The sequence below is a fragment of the Talpa europaea genome, assembly GCF_964194135.1.
Source record: "Talpa europaea genome assembly, chromosome: 15".
Lineage (NCBI taxonomy): Eukaryota > Metazoa > Chordata > Mammalia > Eulipotyphla > Talpidae > Talpa > Talpa europaea.
Window position 1 is genome coordinate 40005756 of NC_140083.1, and position 20790 is coordinate 40026545.

The following is a 20790-nucleotide window of genomic DNA, read 5'->3' on the forward strand; positions in this document are numbered from 1 at the left end:
TTCTTTTCCTTAAACCATTTTAACCACTGACCCTGAAGAAAATGTCCATATGTAATGTGATATTTGGTTCCCATCCACCTAATTTCTGCTGATGTTTTATTGGGGGGGTTATGTATAACTGTTAAAGAACTCTTACTTTCAGATTTCTGGAGTCTCAAAAGAACCCAAATAGTATCTGAATATAATCATTGTGAATAAGGTGTTAACTAATGTCATTTCACTGTGGAAAATAGGCACAATTGCAAAGGGCAGTGAAAACTTTCACAGATATATTTTTACAGCTGTTTTAGAAAACAGGCTTGTAGGGCCTCCCCTGGTGGCGCAGCGGTTGAGCTTTGGGCTGCGAGGCTGCCTGCAGCCTCTGAAGCGCCAGTTCATTCCCTGGCCACCGGTGAGGGTCCCACAAAAAATAAATAAATAAATAAATGAAATTTAAAAAGAAAGAAAGAAAGAAAACAGGCTTGTAAATGTAACATTTTTTGACATACTAGGAAACAGAATTGATAGACTCTTCTTGAGAGCCTGATAGTTTTTAGGAAAATTATGATTCGTGTTAGACTTAAGTTCGGTCTTACTGCTTGCTAGGTTTTCTGTGTGGTGACTCAAAACTTTTATCTCTGACAGATTTAATCATTAGTATGAAGTTTCAAGCATTCATTAGTGAAATATATTTCATAGTTTCAGGGTCTTAGCCTTAGAGGCCTTTTAAGCATCATATTCTAACATTTGAGGGCATTTTTTGTAGATCAGTTTCTGGGGTAGGGAGCATACCTGGTAAGAGTGCCTGCTACTTTTTGGATATTCTTGTGTGGTGAACTAAAATTCTCTTTTCTGTTCCTCTGGTGTCAAAAACAAAAAAATGAAATAAAAAACAAACCCCACAACCTTGAACATTATGTCTTGGCTGAAGACATTCTTCCCCTTAAGCCCAAGCTGCCCTCCTGGGGGTGTCTGACTTCAAAAACTATAGGAAGGCAGCGTGTACATCTCAAATAGCCCAGGATACAGCCACCATCAGCTATTTTCTGGATACTTCTGCTAAGTATTTGCTAAGACTAAGGTACTAGTTCTTTTAAAGTTGTGTTAAAAAACATATTTTAATTCATGTTCACTCATGAATTTTAGTACGTTCTGTTAATTCCAGGTTAAATATTTCTAGACTTTTTTAGATACAATGCTTTTAAATTTTTTTTTAAAGATTTATTTATTTATGCATACAAGAGCCAGGGTACAGACCAGAGATACGGGGGATGAAAGGATTCACCAAAGACAGAGTGGGGAACAGAACAGGCAGACTGACTGAAAAACACTACTGAGGGGAGCAATAGGCAAGACAGGAGAGGTCTGCTGTGCCATGTGGATTGCTCCCTGGCCGTCCGGAGATCGAAATCGTGCTGCAGAGGCTGCGAATTGCTTCATGGTGTGGTGCTTAACCCCTTGTGCTACCAGGGAGGCCCTAGATACAATACTTGTAATTCAGGTATTTTCTTATACTTGATCCTCGTTCCCCATATGTTAAGTTGGTGTAGTTTTTTCATTGTATGATGAAAAGATCTTCGTATCTTTTCTGTGGGTTGGTTGATTGCTAATATACCTCTATTATGCTAAAATTTCCTATGACCTCTTTCTGCTCAAAGTTATCCTATCAAGCCTTAATTTTCCATTCAAGTATTTACTTTTTCAATATATGGTGTTCTTTTCTTTTTTGGCTTAATCTTTTTAAAGACACCTTTCATGTGCTAGGCACCTGTGCAAGTCCACTAGATTTTTATAGCAGTCTAAGGAGTAGATATCAATGGCCCCATTTACAGTGAAGGACACTGAGGCTCAGAACAGTAAGAGTCCTTCAAAGCCATGCTGCCACAGTAGTAATTTAGATATGGCCCTAACTGCGGCAGGTCCTTGAATGAGGTAATTGAATAATTAGTTGACTGACATTGAATACAATGATGTTTTCTGGGAACCTGGTTTCATGCTTCACTTTGCTTGAAGTTGAAGTTTCCAGGCAACTATAGAGGACATTAAGTGAGGGCTTTCTATACTTTTCACCCCTAAAAACTGTTTTTTGCACCATGGCTATGGCATCTGTCTGTCTTTATGTGAATCTGTCTTCCTCTGCTTTACTCTAGAGGTAGCTCACGCCCTCCAAGTTTTGTTGACATGTGTGAGATTATTTTGCTTATTTGTACTGTAGCTTTATCTTTACTTCAGAAAGTACTTAGGAAGTGACCCTTAATGAATCACAACCCCAGTGTGCTTGTCAGTACCATCCAACTTGGTAATGCTGGGCTCTTCTGTTACTAGTCTTTCTTCTGTCAGACCTCTGCTCTGATAACCAGTTTTGAAGTTTGTTCCTTTCAAACAGTAATTGGAAGCTTTTCTGTCCAGCCTAGCAGCATCTCTGTCATCTTGTGATATTAGCTCAGTTCATGGGTGGGGACTTAACATTCTGTGTCATGGTTCAGAAACTGATTGTGTTGCCTGATATTGTTGGTGGATATTGCTTTGCTTCAAGTAATATTCTCTATCTTGCTAAAACCAGTCCTCAGCTGGGAGAAGAAAAGGTAGCCTGATCTTGTCTTCCATTCCAACAAAGAGAAATAGACTGTTGTCAGTCAGTTTTCAAGATAGCGGGTGATGATCTAGAAGATAACATGCTTTCTTACTTGATGACTCAACAACCATATGATGTCCTACCATGTCAGGGTCTATAATAGGCCCTAGGATACACTGAGCAACAAAGGCAGCCTCTGCCATCGTGGAGTTAAAATTAAGGGGCGCGGAGTGCAGATAAATGAAAACATAACCGTTTAATGTAACAAGGTACTGTGATAGGGGGAGTTCAGACTGGCATGAGTGCATAAGAACATCTAATCTGGCCCTCCTTGGGGGCCTAGAGATTAAGTCTCAGTGTGATCTCCACTGTGGCCTGAGTTCCATCCCTGGTCAGGAGCTGACCCACATGGCGCAGTAGACCTCTCTGGTCTTTCTCGCTGCTCCCCTTTGCAGTGTATTTCAGTGGATCTCCCTGTTCTGCTCCCCACTCTGTCTCTGGTGAATCCTCTCACTCCCTGCACCTCTGGCCTACACCCCAGTTCTTCTGCTCAAGAGAAAAAAAAAAACATCTAATCCAACCTTTGGAGGTAGCTGAGGAGACATCTGGGGTCACTGTGATAGAGTCCTGAAGATTCCTTCCCCACACCATCCTGAAACTGCCCAGGAGAACTCCACTATGTGGGAGAGCTAGAGCTGCCACTTCTGTCTTCTTTTCTCCTTTTAGCAGGAGTAGAATCCTTTTGTTTGGTTAAGTGGTTATTGGTACAAGTCCACAATGAAGTCTGGATAAAAGCTTTTCTGCATGTTGCTGTCCTGAAGAAAATATCCTTTCCATACAACCCTTGCTGGGATTATTTCTCATTCTCTAAATATTATCTTCCTTCATATTGTCTCTTGTGCCTGGTAGTAGCACAAGTCAGATTTTTTAAGTTGCTTTAATACCCTTTAGAAAGGAATTAATACCAGAATGATCTTTTTTTTCCTGAGTTCCCCACACCCTCAGTCTTAATATATTAGGAATTATGAGCATCTATATTAGAGTTTTAAATATTGATATTGTATATCAATAATCCTTGTACAGGAAAATCTTTTAGATTTTTTTTTTACCTTAATCTTCATACCTTGGAAAATATCCAATATGATGGAAACATTACAACCAGAAAAACAACTATGGAGAGAAAAGACCTTTTAGGTTTTTCAGTGCAAGTAAATGGTACTTTTAGTATTGGTATTTTATTAATGGGAAGGCACTTCTGTGGCCAGACTTAAAGGTATTATCAGTCTGATTTTTGGTTTTTTTTTAAACTATTTTTCTTTAAAGATTATTTATGAATATAAGAACTGGGGCGTAGGCCAGAAGTGTGGGAGTGGTGAGAGGATTCACCTGAGACAGAATGGGGAGAGAACAGGCGAATCTACTGAAATCCACTGCTGAGGGGAGCAGTGGGTGAGACAGGAGAGGTCTGCTGCTCCATGTGGGTCAGCTCCCTGGCTGGGGATTGAACTCATGCTGCAGCGGCTGGCGTCGCAGGTGATAGCTTGATAGCACTGAGACTTTAACTCCTGCACCACCAGGAAGGTCCCAGTCTGAGTTTTGAGTGGACTCATTCATGGTTGTTTAAATTTACACACACATTTATTGCAGGGGAAACATGGTTCCACTAATTTTCTGCATGTATTTTGTCAACCAGGTGCTGGAAGATGCAGCTCTATCCAGACTGACAAACTATTAGGAAAACATTTATTTAAAAATGTTTGCTGTATCTGTCTGTTTTTTTTGCATTATATTTTTATTTATATATATTTTACGTCATTGTTCATTTTTCATCTTTTTTTTTCAGTGTTTGCTATCTTTTCTCAGGTGTAGTCCCCATGAAATTTCCATCACCAATTCACCCATGTGCTGTCACCATAGTCCCTTGTGCACCTTATTTATTTTTTTTTTAAGATTTATTTTTGTGGGGCCTCCCTGGTGACGCAAGGGTTAAGACATAACCTATGCAGCTTTTGCCACTGCAGCACGATGGCCGGGAGCTACCCACATGGCACAGCAGACCCTCTCCTGTCTTGCCTGCTGCTCCCCTCAGCAGTGTATTTCATTTTTTTTTTAAGATTTATTTATTTATTTATACAAGCACTGGGTACAGTCAGAAGTGTGGGAGGGTGAGAGAATTCACCAGAGCCAGAGCGGGGAACAGAATAGGTAGACTGACGAAATATTATGCTGAGGGGACCAGTGGGCGAGATAGGAGAGGTCTGCCGTGCCATGTGGGACCCTCACCAGTGGCCGGGGATCGAACCGGTGCTGCAGAGGCTGCGGGCAGCTTTGCAGTCCAGCGTTCAACTGCTGTGCCACCAGGGGAGGCCTCTCAGCAGTGTGTTTCAGCCAGTCTGCCTGTTCTGTTCTGTTCCCTACTCTGTCTCTGGTGAGTCCTCTCACCCCCCACACCTCTGGCCTGTACCCCAGTTCTTGTATGCATAAATAAATTTAAAAAATCTTTAAAAAAATTTATTTTTGTGTAGAGGAGCTGGGGTACAGGCCAGAGGTGAGGAGACCTGCGGACTCACCAGAGACAGGGTTGGGAGCAGAACATGCAGATTTACAGAAATAAACTGCTGAGGGGAGCAGCGGGTGAGACAGGAGAGGTCTGCTGCTCCCTGTATGGGTCAGCTCCCTGGCCAGGGATCAAACTTAGACCTTAGTGGTGGGCTGTTGCGGTGATAGTGCAAAGACTTAACCCCTAGGCCACCAGGGAAGCCCTCCGGCATTACATTTCTTTCTTTTGTTTTTAGAGATTTATTTATCTATGCATATAAGAGCTGGGGTACAGGCCAGAGGTACAGGGGTGGGGGTGAGAAGATTCACCAGATACAGAGTGGGGAACAGGCAGATTGGCCAAAGTACACTGCTGAGGGGAGCAATGGGCAAGTCAGGAGAGGTCTGCTTCGCCATGTGGGTTGCTCCCTGGCAGGGGATTGAATTTGTGCTGCAGAGGTTGCAGACAGCTTCATAGGTTACGTCTTAACCCCTTGCGCCACCAGGGAGGCCCCCTGGCATTACGTTTCTAAGACATGTGTTTGGTTTTCAGTTCCTTGTGCTTTAGCCAGTCTTTGGTCGAAAACTAACCATTTCAGTTTAAATACTCTTCCCCTGGGACATGAGATTTTAAAAGGTCCACCAAAACTAAACTGATACTTTTTCTTAAATGTTTGACCTAAAATGGTTTGATACACACGAATAGGGAAAACGACAACCATGGGGTCAGTTGCATCAGTGATAGATACTTTGCTTATCTTATGGTGATACTGGAAGTACTAGATACATTAGGAACTGGGCACTCAGACCCATCAGCTTCTAGTTCCCTGATTCTCAGGGACTTCTGCAAGAACTTGTGGGGGTTGGGTGAAGTCAGTTTCACTCAATACTACAAGAGAGATTTGTCGCCTAACTTCAGCTCATTGGAGTTGACTTTGTGGAGTATGAGTTAACTTGGACTGGTAAAGTTTGATTGCATCTGTTCATCAGTATTTGTTTTAACAGCTACTTAAAGCGCAGAAGAAGGCCCAGAGAAGGGAGCACATACTGAAGCTTGAGGCCGAGAAGAAAAACCTCCGCACAATACTGCAAGTTCAGTATGTGTTACAGAACCTGGCACGCGAACATGTACAGAGAGACTTCCAAGGGGGCTTGAATGGTGCCATGTACCTGCCTTTAAGAGAACTTGACTACCTCATTCAGTTTTCAAAACTGACCTGCCCTGAGAGAAATGAAAATTTGAGGTAAGGAAATGAAAATGTTCTCCTGAACTAGAGCACATAACTCTTCAATCTCACATCTGTGAGTGTACATGTGCATGTTTGTGTGTGTTTAGTAACTCATTAAGAAAATATTAATATCATTCAACTTGGAAAGTAGCCAGCCCAGACTGACAGAGTTGATCAGCTATCTAGAAGGAAAGTGAATTTCAGTGACCTCATTAACCTGCTGCTAAATTATAATTTTAAGAATAACGTTTGATCAAGTTTTAGCCCTATACAAATATTAACCACAACACGAATGGTGTATACTCTTACTTTTTTTGTAATTATTTCAGACTGTTGTATTACACAAGAGTCATTAATTTCTTGGTATCATCATTATCTGATGCTCTTTTTATGCTGTAAATGATACTGAGAAGTAAATCTGGTAATATAAATTGCATAACCAGATGGGGACTGACCAGTATTTTAAACTGCACTCATCCATTCGCTGTTTTTACTTTGATAGAGTAAATCAGCTAATGAGCAGATCACTGTTTTTGCTTTGTTTGGAAGAGGTTGTTCCAATTTCATGTCTGTTAGCCATGCTAACGTAGTCAAATGTCAGTTGTACCTAGAAATCAGCCCTCTGGACATTTGGTGTGGGTGTGGTGAGAACATGTAATCTTGGAACCTCTTTCAGTTCCATGTTACCTCATTAAAAACAAAACAAAACAGGGGCCTCCCTGGTGGCTTAAGGGGTTAAGCACTGCACTATGAAGCAATCTGCAGCCTCTGCAGCACCAGTTCAATCCCCGGCCAGCCAGGGAGAAACTCACCTGGCGAGGCAGACCTCTCCTGTCTCACCTGCTGTTCCCCTCAGCAGTGTATTTCAGTCAGTCTGCCTGTTCTATTCCCTGCTCTGTCTCTGGCGAATCCTCTTACCACCACCCCCCACCCCTGCATTTCTGGCCTGTACCCCAGCTCTTGCATACATAAATAAATCTTTAAAAAACAAAACAAAACAAAAATCCCTGTATTAAGAAGAGACCTAATAAAGCTATTACCAAGATATAGCCATCTCTGTGTGTGTGTGTCTGTATGTGTTTTTAATTCCCATTCTGAAAATCTACTCCACTATCATTGCCTGTTTGGCTTCCTTCTCCTTCACTTTAGTGGGTGCAGGGAATGTAGTTTACTTTAATATGTGAAATTTTAGTGAAACAACTTGAAAAATCAGTTTCTCTCTTTAAAGTCAAATGCATCTCTTTAATATTTCCATTCTGCTGTATTTTCATCTAGGACATATACTTGATAATGAAGGATAGTGCATTTGTAACTTTAAACTCTTTGGTGTATGCTTTATATATTTATATTTATTTATTTATTTTTTTGTGGGACCCTCGCCGGCGGCTGGAGAACAAACCGGCGCTGCAGAGGCTGCGGGCAGCCTCGCAGCCCAGTGCTCAACTGCTGCGCCACTAGGGGAGGCCCTTTGGTGTATGCTTTAATGACTGATCTGGTAAACTTTTAGTTCTAAGGAATAATACTTACCTTTTAAATCCGTAAATGGACTTTTTTTTCATCTTTTATGAATTTTCAGTTTTTAAGTTCCAAAGAGTGCAAAGGCAAACAGTGAGTGTTTTGACTGGTAACGGGTTCTGTTGTGTATGTTGTGCTGCTCCATATGTATGTTCTTCTAAAGCTGCTGCTTTTCCTTTTCAGTGTTGAAGACCAGATGGAACAGTCATCCCTTTACTTTTGGGACCTTTTGGAAGGTAGTGAGAAAGCAGTGGTAGGAACAACATGTGAGTCTTCTTTACTTTGGGCTTAAACAGCAAATACTAAACTGTATAGCTAGAAGTTTAATATGAGGATGAGAGCCGAAACTAGGTCAGTCCATATGAACTTACACATCTGACATTATCAAGAGGATGATCTCTTTGTTTAGTTCTGCCAAAAGCTGTGCTTGTGTAATAGTTCTCACTAAAATGCAACTTAGGAGAGAATTGACAAGCTACTGTGATTTGGGAATAAGAGTGAATGGCTAGAGCTGACTTCAACACTAACTTGGCTACATGGGGATTCTGTTCTCCCTTCCACATAATAGTGCCTTTCTAATAAAGGATCCTAAAATCAGGTGTGGTTAATATTAAGGCTTACCTACTAGACCTGCCTAAGAAAATACGAATAGTTTTGACTACATGGTGTATTGAAGCCTCATTGTCTCTCGATCTGGAAATGATCTAGAGAGAGTCTCTTTGGCTTCCTAAGTAGACTTTGGCTAAACGATGAAGTACAGCAAAATGAAGTACAGCAAATGCCTGGACAGGAAGTCCAAATGCCTGAACAAGCTTAGAGGAAAGATAGTGCACTAGAACCTGGAAGACATTTTTGTTACTAGTGATTGCTTCCTTTAAAAAAAAAAATCTGTCTAGCTATTTCAAAATTTCTAAGTGCTCTCAAGTTTAAATTATAGAAATTTATTTCTTGGCTAGTTGCAAAATGATAGAAATACTTGGAATGTAGTTTAACAATTTCTTATAAAATTAAGTATATACTTACTATACAACAAAGCAGTCACACTTGTAGTACCCAAGACCATTGAAAGCATATGTTCATGTAAGTCCCTGTATATGAGTGTTCGTGGCAGGTTTATTTACAGAGCCCAGGAATACATCAGCCTGTAATTGGCAACCCACATGTAGCATAGCCATAGAATGTAATCTGCTCAGCGGTAAAAAAAATGAACTATGGATATATGCAAAAACATGGATGAATCACAAACTAATTATACTAAGTTAAACATACCAGGCATAAATTGAGTGCGTATATGATTCCATATTCATGAAATTCCAGAGAAGATACGGTTTCCAGGGAGGCGGGGGAATGACATTACAAAAGGGGATGGTAGAACTTGGTGGGCTGATGCACATATTTATATCGTGGTTCTAGTGGAGGTAATCAGACTAAACCTCTGTTAAAACTGTACACATAAAAATGGGTGAATTTCTTAAATTATTCCTCAAAATTGATTTAAAAAAGAATGTCATAGTACACCTATAAAAGGAATGCAATCTAAATCAAATATAGAAACTGCTTAAATTTGGGAATTATGGTTTTAGTGGCTATTAAAAATGAAATAGGCTTCAGTGATGTGCTAGGAGTGATGTACAACATAACTCAGGAGTAATATCTTGATCTTGGAATCTTATAGTTTAATAATCCTTTTGAGATTGTCTAAGATTGGGTTTTTCCAGTGGTTATGCTTGTGGAACTTTTAGTTTTCTAAAACCTTGGGGAAGGAGGAGGGAGTAATTACTAGTTGTTCTGTCTGGGTGGGCAGATAGAAGAAATGACTTTTCTGCTAACTCAGGGAAAAGATAGATTATTTTGTTAATATATTAGAGGCTTTGCTTAGAATCTTTGGTTTTCAGCCAGTTTTTATTGAAGGCCCAGAAAAACTTAACTTGCTGATATTTGGGATTCTGATCCTCCAAATTTTTATTGATTTAGCATGACCTAACTGTGGACCATCTTTACTTTTCATGTTACTAGCCAATACCTTGTAAGATAAGTTCTAGTAGTACAGAATGTTGTGATGACGAAGGATGAGTAGGATAAAATGATGTTAGGATTTTTGTTCAAATTTTTTTGTGTACTTTGGGTTATGTGATAACTGAGTCTTGATCGCTCTTTCTTAGACAAACACATGAAAGATCTGCTGTCTAAATTGCTGAACTCAGGCTATTTTGAAAGCATTCCAGTTCCAAAATATGGTAAGGAAAAAGAAATACCATTGGAGGAAGAAATGCTAATAAAATCAGACAAGAAAAACCAATTATTGAAGACTGAGTCTGTGACGGATTCAGGTTGGTAGTGTTCCCTATAGTTCTTTGTTGTGGTTGCATTTTTAACACTTAACGAGTCAAGTCATGGTGGAATGATCACCTTATTTTATTTCGTTAGGTTGCACGTGCATGGCAGTTTTCACTTGCTGCAAGCTGAGACCAGGTTTAGGAAACATTTCTAAGCTTTGTTACTGGGATTGGACCTTACAAGAAACACTCGGTTATGCTGTTACAAGGGAGTACACTGGTTAAAATGAAGCATTTGTGGAATTTGAAAGAATGTTCTTATTAAACTTTTGGTAGCATGATTCCTTTGATAAACTTCTGGTTAAAATTATTGGTAGGATAACTACATATAAAATGCTGTTTAAAATGTAAGTAGAATCCAAAACTGTGGTATAACAGGAGTGCAGATAACTAAGGTTCACGTAATTATTCAGAAAAAAAATTTCCAAGATCAGTGAAGGAATAACACTTTTCAAAACTCCACTTTTTTGGGAGGAAGAAATCCTTAGAGGAAGTAGCACTTTTGCATTTGTTCATTGAGGCCGCATTTAAGAAATATCGCTTCTGTGAAGGTAGTTGGGCAGGGTGCTGGTGGCCACTGACAAATTCAAGTCATTGCTTATATTTACTCCTTTGAGTTCTTGGTACTGAGCCCAGTGCTTCAGTGTCTTGAGCAGCCCCTCCTCTGCTTTCATCTTCAGCTGGCCAGAGTGAAGCTGAATTTCAGGGTGAGATCACTAATTTTTACATGGGACTGCAGCTGCAGTTCCCACTAGAAACTGGAGAAGAGATACTCATATTCTTAATCAAAAATCAGTTTTCAACTGTAACTTGTCTTTAAAAATGAACTTAGTGTCAGCTTCACCTAGCCTCAGACCTTGTGCTTTTGACCAATAAGTAATTATTCCTGCCATGGATACACTTAGTTTATAGTCCTTTTGCTGTTTCTCTTTTGTGATAGGCTGTCAAAATAGATCACAGTTATAAGCAGTTTGAAACCTCTCACTTATCAATATTTAATACTCCTTGTATTTTCCCAGAATCTCTTATGGAACATGCACAGCCAGAGATACAATCACAAGAGGTAAGGTCCTGAGCACAGTTTGCTCACTGTGGTTTGTGAGACTTGTATAGTGTGTTGTGTTAAGAGCCAATGCTCTGCCACTCTGCCTATACTTGAACCCTGACTTTGCAGTCCCCCACTTAAGGACTTTGGGTAGGATATACAGCACAGCTGTGTCTGTTATCTGCATACTTAAAACAGGACTATCAGTGCCTACTGCATGGGGATGAAAGGAGCTAACTTAAATTCTGAATTACTTAGGACTTGTCCTGCTGCACACTTAAGTGTTGGAGGTTATCATTGTTGTTTTTGGCCTTTGTGCTAGAATTCAGTAAGATTTCACTCTCTCCATGATTCACTCATGTTGGTAATAGGAAGAGGGTATTTATCATCTTTGTTAAGTGACGTGGAAACTGGAAAGAAGTGGAAGAGGCAAAAAGCATGGTGTATTTGCTACTGTAATGAAAAGAAAGAAAAGGCTGACAGTTCAGGAACCATAAGGTTTAAAGTTATTTGAGGCAACTTGAGCAGCAGTGGAATCGCGCTTCCCTCAGCCTTATTGCCAGGGAGTTGGGTGCCTGTATATTTCTGGGCTGGCAGAGGCGGTATAATCTTGGTGGAAGAGCCTGAGCCAGGCAGATCAGCCCCTTGATGTCAGTCTTCTGAGGTGAGTTAGGTTCAGGCTGCTCCTTTTCAGTTATCAAGGTTGTGTCTGTATTAATGGAAGGAAAGGAAAGGGAAGGAGATCAGGGCAGTCTTTTCGAGTAGATGAAGCTGAAGTTTCATGCTAGCACTCAGACCCGGGGAGGCAGGTCAGTGTTGCCCTCAGGGTCTTGGACACATTTTGTGATTCAAGCACCTTTTTTTTTCTGGTCTAGTTTCTTAACAGACGCTACATGACAGAAGTAGATTATTCAGGCAAACAAGATGAGCAATCCTGGGATGCAGATTATGTTAGAAAACCAAACCTCCCCAAATGCTGGGATGTGCTGACCCAACCAGATTGTCCCGAGAAGAAACAGGAATCCTTCCAGTCATGGGAATCTTCCCCTGAGCCCCAGGAGATACTGAAGCCTGCAGTTGCCTTAAAACAGAGGAAACAAGAGATTCCAAAACTCTCGTCCACTCTGCAGGAACTGGAGAAAACTGAGGATGTCTCCAAACCCACATCTGGCCAGTGGGAGCCAGGGACCCCAGGACCTGAGGAACAGGTTCAGGAGGAACAGAAGCAGGAGCCAGGGAAGAGTTGGCCGGTGCAGCTGCAGAAAGAACTGGACCCACAGAAGCAAACCACAAAGCTTTGGACCCCTGTGCGGGGTGAGCAGGAAGCGGCCACATCCTGGACCCCACCCCTGTGTGAACATCGGGATTCCAGAAAGCCAGAGAGCCTGGCACCCTGGGAAAGCAGGGTGGAGAGTCAGCAATACGCTTTAACACCGTCGCGGATTTCGCCAAAGTCCTGGGGGGTGGCTTCCGCAAGCCTCCTCCCCTGTGACCAGCTCCTGCCCAGGAAATTGAGTGCAGATCCCAAAGATGTGAGTTGCTCTGTGTCAGTCTGCTTCTGTCATAGGTATTGATAACTTTTTAGTGCTCTTTAAAAATTAGCAAACTCATGTTAAGTATAAGTGTTTGACTTAACTCTTTGATGCAAAGATTTGTTATCTTTTCTAGAAAATTGGGAAATTAGAAGAACCTGAATTAGTCTATTTTTGAACCAACCTGAGGTGAAATTTCTACACTGAGAAAATACTGTTTCAATACAAAATTTTAATGACGTAAGACTTCAGCGTTGTGGCTAGTTCAGACAAGACCATAATATGAACAGTTGGGAAACGTGGCTAGTGTGGGGGGACATGGTAGATTTCATTTGTCAGCTTCCATTTGGCACACAGGCTGCTTTTCCTGGCTGACTTCTGTTTTTCCATTTCCTGTTTCTCTCACTTCTTTGTAGTCACTCAGATTTACTGTCTTCTCTGGAGAAGGAATATGGTGTTGGCGCATATTCTAGTAGTTGGGGTAGGATCTGAATTAGTTTTTCTTTTTTTTTTTTTTTTAAAGATTTATTTATTTATGCATACAAGAACAGTGGTGCAGGCCAGAGGTGCGGAGGGTGAGAGGATTTCCCAGAGACAAAGTGGGGAACAGAATAGGCAGACTGACTGAAATAACATTGCTGAGGGGAACAGTGGGCGAGTCAGGAGAGGTCTGCTGCGACATGTGGGTAGCTTCTTGACGAGCTGGGGATTGAATTGATGCTGCAGGGGCTTCGGATAGCTTCATAGTACCGTGCTTAACCCCTTGTGCCACCAGGGAGGTCTGGAATTAGTTTTCTTTTTCCCTTGTAAAATAAGGTTTTTTGGAAATGGGCTTTATGTATTTTGTAATTAGGTTTTAAGGTATGAGACTAGTCCAAATAGAAAGCCTGTTAACGATAAAAAACTTATTTCAGGAAGATAAGAGTTATAATGAATGATTCTTGAATACAATGCTAGTTAATGGATCCTTTATTAAACTTTATTAAATTCAAGTTACTTGCCTTTATTTGTTTTTAAAAAAGGTTTATTTATCTATGCATACAAGAACTTGGGTGTAGGCCAGAGGTATGGGACAGTGGGGCAGTGAGAGGATTCACCAGAGACAGAGTTGGGAGCAGAACAGGCGGATCTACTGAAATCCGCCTGTGCCATGTGGGTTAGCTCTCTGGACAGGGATTGAACTCATGCTGCAGTGGCTGGCGATAGTGTCATAGTGCTGAGACTTAACCCGTTGTGCCACCTGGGAGGCCCTACTTGCCTTTATTTATTTATTTAAGATTTATTTATTTATGCATACAAAAACTGGTGTACAGGCCAGAGGCGTGGAGGGTGAGAGGATTCACTAAGGACAGAGTGGGGAATAGAACAGGCAGATTGACTGAAATAAACTGCTGAGGGGAGCAGTGGGGTGAGCCAGGAGAGGTCTGCTGCTCCATGTGGGTAGCTCCCTGGTGGGGGATCAAACTCATGCTGCAGTGGCTACTTCATAGGTTGCGTCTTAACCCCTTGTGCCACCAGGGAGGCCCTGCTGTTATTTAAATGCATACTTAATGCTGTGTTTACTTGAAGCTGTGATCCCCTGTCCTACCCTGCTCCCGGGGCTCCCGTCACTGGAGCCAAAGGCTTTTTGGCAACAGTGTGAAAATATTTTTACTAGGGGAAATCAGTACAACATCTTCATTCACCTCAGTTCTGCTGCACGGGGAGAGAATTTCAGTGATTTGTTGCTTTTGTACTCCTTTCTTCCTTTTTTCTTGCAATGCTAATACTAGTTTTACTTTTTTAGACCTGGCAGAAGATGGGGCAGCCTTATTTCATTAGCTGCGTGGCACACCATGGTCATTGTGAAGGTGACAACTATATTGGGAGACTTGTATTTAGAAACTCAGTTTAATGCTTTGGGAAAGCTGCGTTGGCAAGTCCACCAGCTGCAGCAGGGACACCCCACGGTGGTGTGCTCACAGGAGGGCTGTCGCTCAGGAAGGCGGAGGCTTGATTACTGGACTTCTGTGGCAGACAGTTTCTCATGGTTGCAGGGTCTCCATGACTGAGAGGATGCTCATACACACATTGGTGTCTGTCTGTTCTCTTGCAACCTCAGCTGTCTGGAACATGACTACGTACAGTCAAGGGCAAAGTAGAGTTCAAAGCCACAAGATTAGATACCAGGAAGTTAATCACTAAAACTTAAGACTTTTCTCCTAAAAGAGCTTTTCAAATACGCATTTAGGAACTGTTATCTGTTTACGTGGTACCTCCTCCCACTTACCCTGTGCCCTTTGGTGAATTAGAAGGTGAGGAGAGTGGTGATGAGGCCAACCTGCTGATGGCTGTGAGGGAGGGTCTGCAACCCAGAGGTCTCACTTGGGGGTGCAGCAATCCTCAGCAACTAGCATGACGACAGACAGCTTAGAAACATCTATAGCCCCCAAAGAATATTTACTTTATAGCAAAATACAGTGTTTCCTCATTTCCAGTATGTATATATGAATGTTTTCACATGTTAATGTTTTTGAAATCTTAAGAACTGGGATGTCTGTTTCAAATGTTAGTCATAATTTTTACTGTGGGGGGATTGTCATTGGTGCATCCTATTGTCAGTGGCCTCTTGTTGCAAAGAGCATGTGGTAGCTAATGTCTCTAGTGAAACACATCTTCCTTTTTAAAAAGCGTGTTTTTGAAAGATTTCCATTAAATTGTACTGAAGGAGGAAAACTGTCTAAAGTTTGTTTAAATGATTTGGAAAACGCATTTATGTGGAAATTCTTTGCCCTTGATGAGTCTGATGTGTGAGCATTGCTATTTCTTTGATGTTGTTAAAATGTGATAAGCTGGGGCCTCCCTGGTGGTGCAAGGGATTAAGTCTCAGCTCTATGAAGCTATCCACAGCCACTACAGCATGAGTTCGATCCCTAGCCAGATGTGCTAACCCACATGGCACATCAGACCTCTCCTGTCTTGCCCACTGCTCAACAATGGATTTCAGTCAGTCTGCCTGTCCTGCTCCCTACTCTGTCTCTGAATCCTCTCACACCCCCAACCCCCGTGCCTCTGGCCTGTACCCCAGCTCTTGTATGCATAAATAAATCTTAAAAAATAAAATAAAAAATATGTGATAAGCTGAGTTTCCTCATTAGGCTGCTGAACTTGAATTGTGCTCTTAGATGTCATTGGTTTCTCTTGTAGGTGCCTATGCCCATGCCTCAGCCTGTAGGTTCTTCTGCCCTTGCGAAGGATCCAGTATCCAGAAAAGAAAAATTGCAGGATCTGATGACCCAGATTCAAGGGACTTGTAACTTTATGCAAGTATGAGTCATTCTGAGATGAACCTTAAATGATACTCACTGGGCTGAAGCTTCTGCATGAGCACTAGAGTAAAGATGTAGTGTAATCCAGAGCCTGGATTCTGATGTCCAGAGAGGGCAGGTCCTGGCTCTGCTCTAAGCGTTGAGGCACGTGCCTTAATTCTGTGCCCCCTTTTCTTGTTTTGAAAACCGATGATGGTATTTTCTGTTCCTAAATTTTTGAGTAATAAAATGAATTAAACACATAAAAAGCTCTCAGTGTGCCAATATTCCTGCAGATACAGATCACCCACTCAGACTGAGAGAACCCACTCTGCTTGGCATTCTGTTCACTGCCATTGTGTAGAGAAAGCATTGCCCGCACGGAGTTTATAGTTTGTAAAAAGCCTAAAAACTTGTTCTGAATCTGTAATCAAATGCAGTTTCGCAGAATTTCAGGATAGTGTGTTAGAGGGATGAAGTAGGCAAGTAAGATTTTTGAACTTTGGAATTAGACCTGTGTTTAAATCCTGCTGCTTTTATTCACCAGCTACATAATTTGTTGCAGATTTCTCACTCTCTACTTTGTTGCAAAGTGAGGGAATTTCTTAGCTTCAGATTATCTGAGGATAAATAAAAACTAGAATAACAGGTCCTAGTATGTAGCTTAAGTATTCAAAATGTTGGGAACCTATCTGGAGAACCAAAATAGGCAGCTGTGAGAAGAGAATGATTTCTCATGATGACAATATTTACCAGCATGAACTCCTTCAGTGGTTGAGCTAAGACCCTTAGTCCTTCCCACTCATGGGTCAGCTACAATAGAAATGAACTTCCAGGCTAGACGAGGGTTAATGCTTGTATTTCAGGCTTTAAGTCAGGCGTTTTCTCCTCCAAGTAAGAATGGAGATTTGTTTTAGCACTGACAAAAATATAAGTTTTGATAGTTACTTTATATTTTATTTTTAACTTATTTTCTTCAATAAGGACTAAATTATTAACATCTTGAGGTAGCTCCATCCTGTAGTTATTAGTTATGGGAAACATAATGAGGGATTTAATTATAATATCTCTTAGATGAATAATCTTTACTTCTACTCATGTAAAATGTTGTATTTAGGAATCTGTCCTGGATTTTGAGAAACCTTCAAGTGCAATTCCATTGTCACAGCCGCCTTCAGCTACTCCGGGGAGCCAAGTAGGTAAGTAAATCAATCTTAAGATCTGGAGCCAACAGCTCTGTCCTAACACCTGTTTCTTGTATAGATGGTTTTTCTCTAGATGCTGTAAGGATGAAACTTAGGGTGCTGATTTCTTTTAAATGTGCATCTCTTTTTTTTGTTTTTTTAAGAGGCATGCTTTATTTATTTATTTATTTGTTTGTTTGTTTGTTTTTGTTTATTCATGCACTGGGTACAGTCAGAAGCGCGGGAGGGTAAGAGAATTCACCAGAGCCAGAGCGGGGAGCAGAGCAGGCAGAAGGACCGAAGTACACTGCTGAGGGGAGCAGCGGGCGGCAGGAGAGGTCTGCACGCCATGTGGGACCCTCCTCCGGTGGCTGGGGAGCAGCCGGGGATCGAACCGGCGCTGCAGAGGCCGCGGGCAGCTTCGCAACCCAGCGCTCAACCGCTGCGCCACCGGGGAGGCCCTAAATGTGCATCTCTTACCAGAGTTGGATGTGGATAAACACCACCAGGCTATCAATGTGTTCGACTCACCTGGTAACATTTTGGAGAAACTCTCCAAATGGGTGACTACTAATGCCCAATAGCTTTTTTCCCCTCACAATTCTGTATAAGTGAATTGTGACTGACTGGAACTTGTTGACTTCTTTCAACTCTGTAAATCTGGTGTGGAGGTGCTTGGGTCCTGAATGTACTAAAATCGCCTCGGTGATCCTGGGGCCAGCGGTCAGCGGTAACTCCTTCTGGAGTCTAGTTCTGACTCTGGTCTGACACGTCAAACTGGAGGCTTTTCAACACTTGCGTTTACCTTGGCAAGGAGTGGCCTCCGAAAAGCCGTGGGCCATGCTTGAGCAGTGTAGGCCTGCAAGGACTGGGGCGCAGCCACCCTCCAGTGAAGTCAGGAGAACAAATAGAGGAATGAATAGCAGTGATGGACACTAATAAGAAGAAACCAAACTGACACATGTGATTGGGAAACATTAATAAATGTAATCAAAGAGAAAAAGATCCTAAGGAGATGACTCAGCTGAGAGTCTCTTTGAAACTTGTGAAACTTAAGTGTATCAGTTAATTAACTGCTCATAATAGCTCAGATTTTATCTTGCAGATTACTATTATTAGTTATTTTTAAGTCTTAGTTCTTTTTAACAATTTTTAGATTGTTTTATTTATTGTTTACTTTCTTTTATTCTTTCAGAAACCTTAAAATGCCATTTCTACCATTCAATGGAAAAATCTTTCTGTGTCCCAAGTGGAACTAGTGTCTCCTCCTCTATAATCCTCTGAGTCTTTAAAGTACTCAGAGAAGGCTCATGATGGACTTGAGACCTTTACTCTCCAACTGCTTCTTTTATTGTCAAGTACACACCTTAGCTTCCATCCAGTTACATGCATAAGCTTTTCACCCCCTCAAAGGTTCACTGTTTGTTTTTTTTCACTCTGCAGCATCTACAGAACAAAATCTATCCAGTCAAAGTGATTTTCTTCAAGAGCCATTACAGGTAACATCTCCAGATTAATCTTATATTTACACTTCTTTGCTTTGACAAGAATAATCAGAGTAACTGGTTCTAATATACCTAACTACATTACTGAAAATGTTCTAAGGATGTTCTTCAATTAAGTACAGTTGATCCTAAAAAGAGTCCCATCTGTTACCACAGAGGGTTGCTGACTTCAGTGTGGAAAGAGCAAGCGGAGGAATTCAGAGGTGCCTGGTCTGTGAGTCTTTGCTATTGAGCTACCCAAGTCACTTAGTGTATCAGCACAGTAAAGGCTCTATAGGAGGACATGATTGTGTTTAAGCTGGTCTTCCTCCCTCAGATACACATGTGTGCACATACCCACACCTACACACTGACATTCTGAGGTGCTGGTTCTCCTAGGCACTTAGGGACCAGCCTTAAGATCAGTGAAGTCTGTGTCATATTCCCATCAACAGTAAGTTCAAGGTTCACTCTTTTTCCGGTCATTACCTTTGAAAAAAATTTCTCCGGCTCTCTCTGAAGACCTTGGGATGACTTTCTCCACAGTGCCTGCTTTCACAGGCAGTTCACTGTTCTGACCAGGTGGTTCAGCTCCTGTAATCTTCCAGAAATGTCTCAGTGAAGGCCATTTGTTTGCAGCTCAGTTTTCAGATTGTATTTGTGGAGCAGGTTCCTCATCCTACCCTGGCTTTCACAAAGCCTTTACCTGGGCTAGGAGGTTCTACGTGAGGCTCCCATTAACAAGTTGGACTACCTTGGAAGTCCAGACCTAGGTCTGGCTTTCAAGGGCAGTCCTGTGGGATGGCTGCATCAGGCCACCTGGTGGCTTTAATACATCTGTATATACCTAGATGTCACCTTAGACCTGTTGGGTTGGAATTTCCTGGTGTGTTATCTAGGGATCTGTATGTTTAAGAAGCTCCTTGGGTGATCTGCAGGCCTATTGTTGGGTTTACTGGTCTCCAGCACCATGTTGATTTGCTGTTACGTAAATCCATCCGCAGCTGCTCTGCTCCCCATGCTATGATTTGGAAGCAGAAACTGCCAAAAACTTCTAAACTAATCCTAATGTAAAGATTGTGTCTTTCACTTTTTTGATGTCAAGTGAACCTTTTTACTAAAACTCGGTTATCTTTTAAAGCCTAACTGCTGAAGGGCTGGGTACACTGACTCAGGCTTTGTGAGCCAGCCTTGGGTGCTAGAGTTGTATGGTCTCCACAGCCTGGATTATTTACTGCCTTTGGGCAATCATCTCATTGTCTAAGTGCGAGAGCCAGAAAGAAGGCCTACTCTTAGAAATATTCGTCTCATAATAGTTCTAATATTTGGGTCAGATGTAAATTGTACCTGTTTTTGTAGGTATGGGAAGTATTGGAAAGGATTTCAGAAATTCTTTTCCATAAATTTGTTTTTAAAAACTGGGCTGCCTTCTTTTTCACTGATGTTCTGTTACCATTAATGAGTTTACATTTCACCCATTTCATTGCTTGGGCTCTGGAAATCACATCGAAGCCTTTAGATCAGAGGAGTAGATTTGCTGACACTTCAGACCTTGCAGTTGGAGATTCGTATGTGAGACTGGTCTATCCAGTTGTGCTGTAGGATTCCTTCTGAGCCACTCTGTGTCTGTCGGTTATTGTGGTAGTCAGTTCCCACCATGTTTTCTCCCCAGCTTTTATATATTTATCAGCTTTGCTCATTACTGGAATGTTGGGGCCATTGTGATATATGTAGAGTTCATTCTTTTATTTATGCTTCTGCCTACTTCTGCAAGACTTAGGGTGCCAGCGTAGTCCTTATAGCCCCTGGCAGAGCTCGGCCTCCAGAGCTACATATGCCCTGAGTTCATCATCGCAGCAGACCACTGTTGAGTCGAGATAGCAGTGCGGCCCCAGGTATCTGGGCCAGGGACTTGCTAAGTGAGGTCAGGCCTTGATGGTGGCTTTGGTGATGAGCTCTGAAAAGGTGGTGACGCTGACTGCTTGGACTTGAATCTTAGCTCTGCCACTTAGTTTTGGTGTGATCTTGGGCTCATCACTTTATCTCTGTCTTTGAGTGTCAGCAAATTGGGACATTTATCTTCCCC

The 20790-nt window shown here is 41.7% G+C and overlaps 1 protein-coding gene across 16 annotated transcripts in view; it reads left to right on the forward strand.

Annotated features, from left to right (window-relative positions):
• Window positions 1-20790, forward strand: part of CAPRIN2 (caprin family member 2) — a gene marked incomplete at its 3' end in the record, with an annotated part of 42784 nt that overhangs the window by 10837 nt on the left and 11157 nt on the right. For all 16 annotated transcript variants that reach the window (XM_084255902.1, XM_084255901.1, XM_084255903.1 and 13 more), the window contains exons 4-11: window positions 6098-6336; window positions 8020-8102; window positions 9999-10166; window positions 11192-11235; window positions 12093-12749; window positions 15936-16055; window positions 17154-17235; window positions 18664-18719. In XM_084255902.1, the coding sequence (XP_084112028.1) occupies window positions 6098-6336; window positions 8020-8102; window positions 9999-10166; window positions 11192-11235; window positions 12093-12749; window positions 15936-16055; window positions 17154-17235; window positions 18664-18719 (1449 nt within the window). The remainder of the gene's footprint in view (window positions 1-6097; window positions 6337-8019; window positions 8103-9998; window positions 10167-11191; window positions 11236-12092; window positions 12750-15935; window positions 16056-17153; window positions 17236-18663; window positions 18720-20790) is intronic.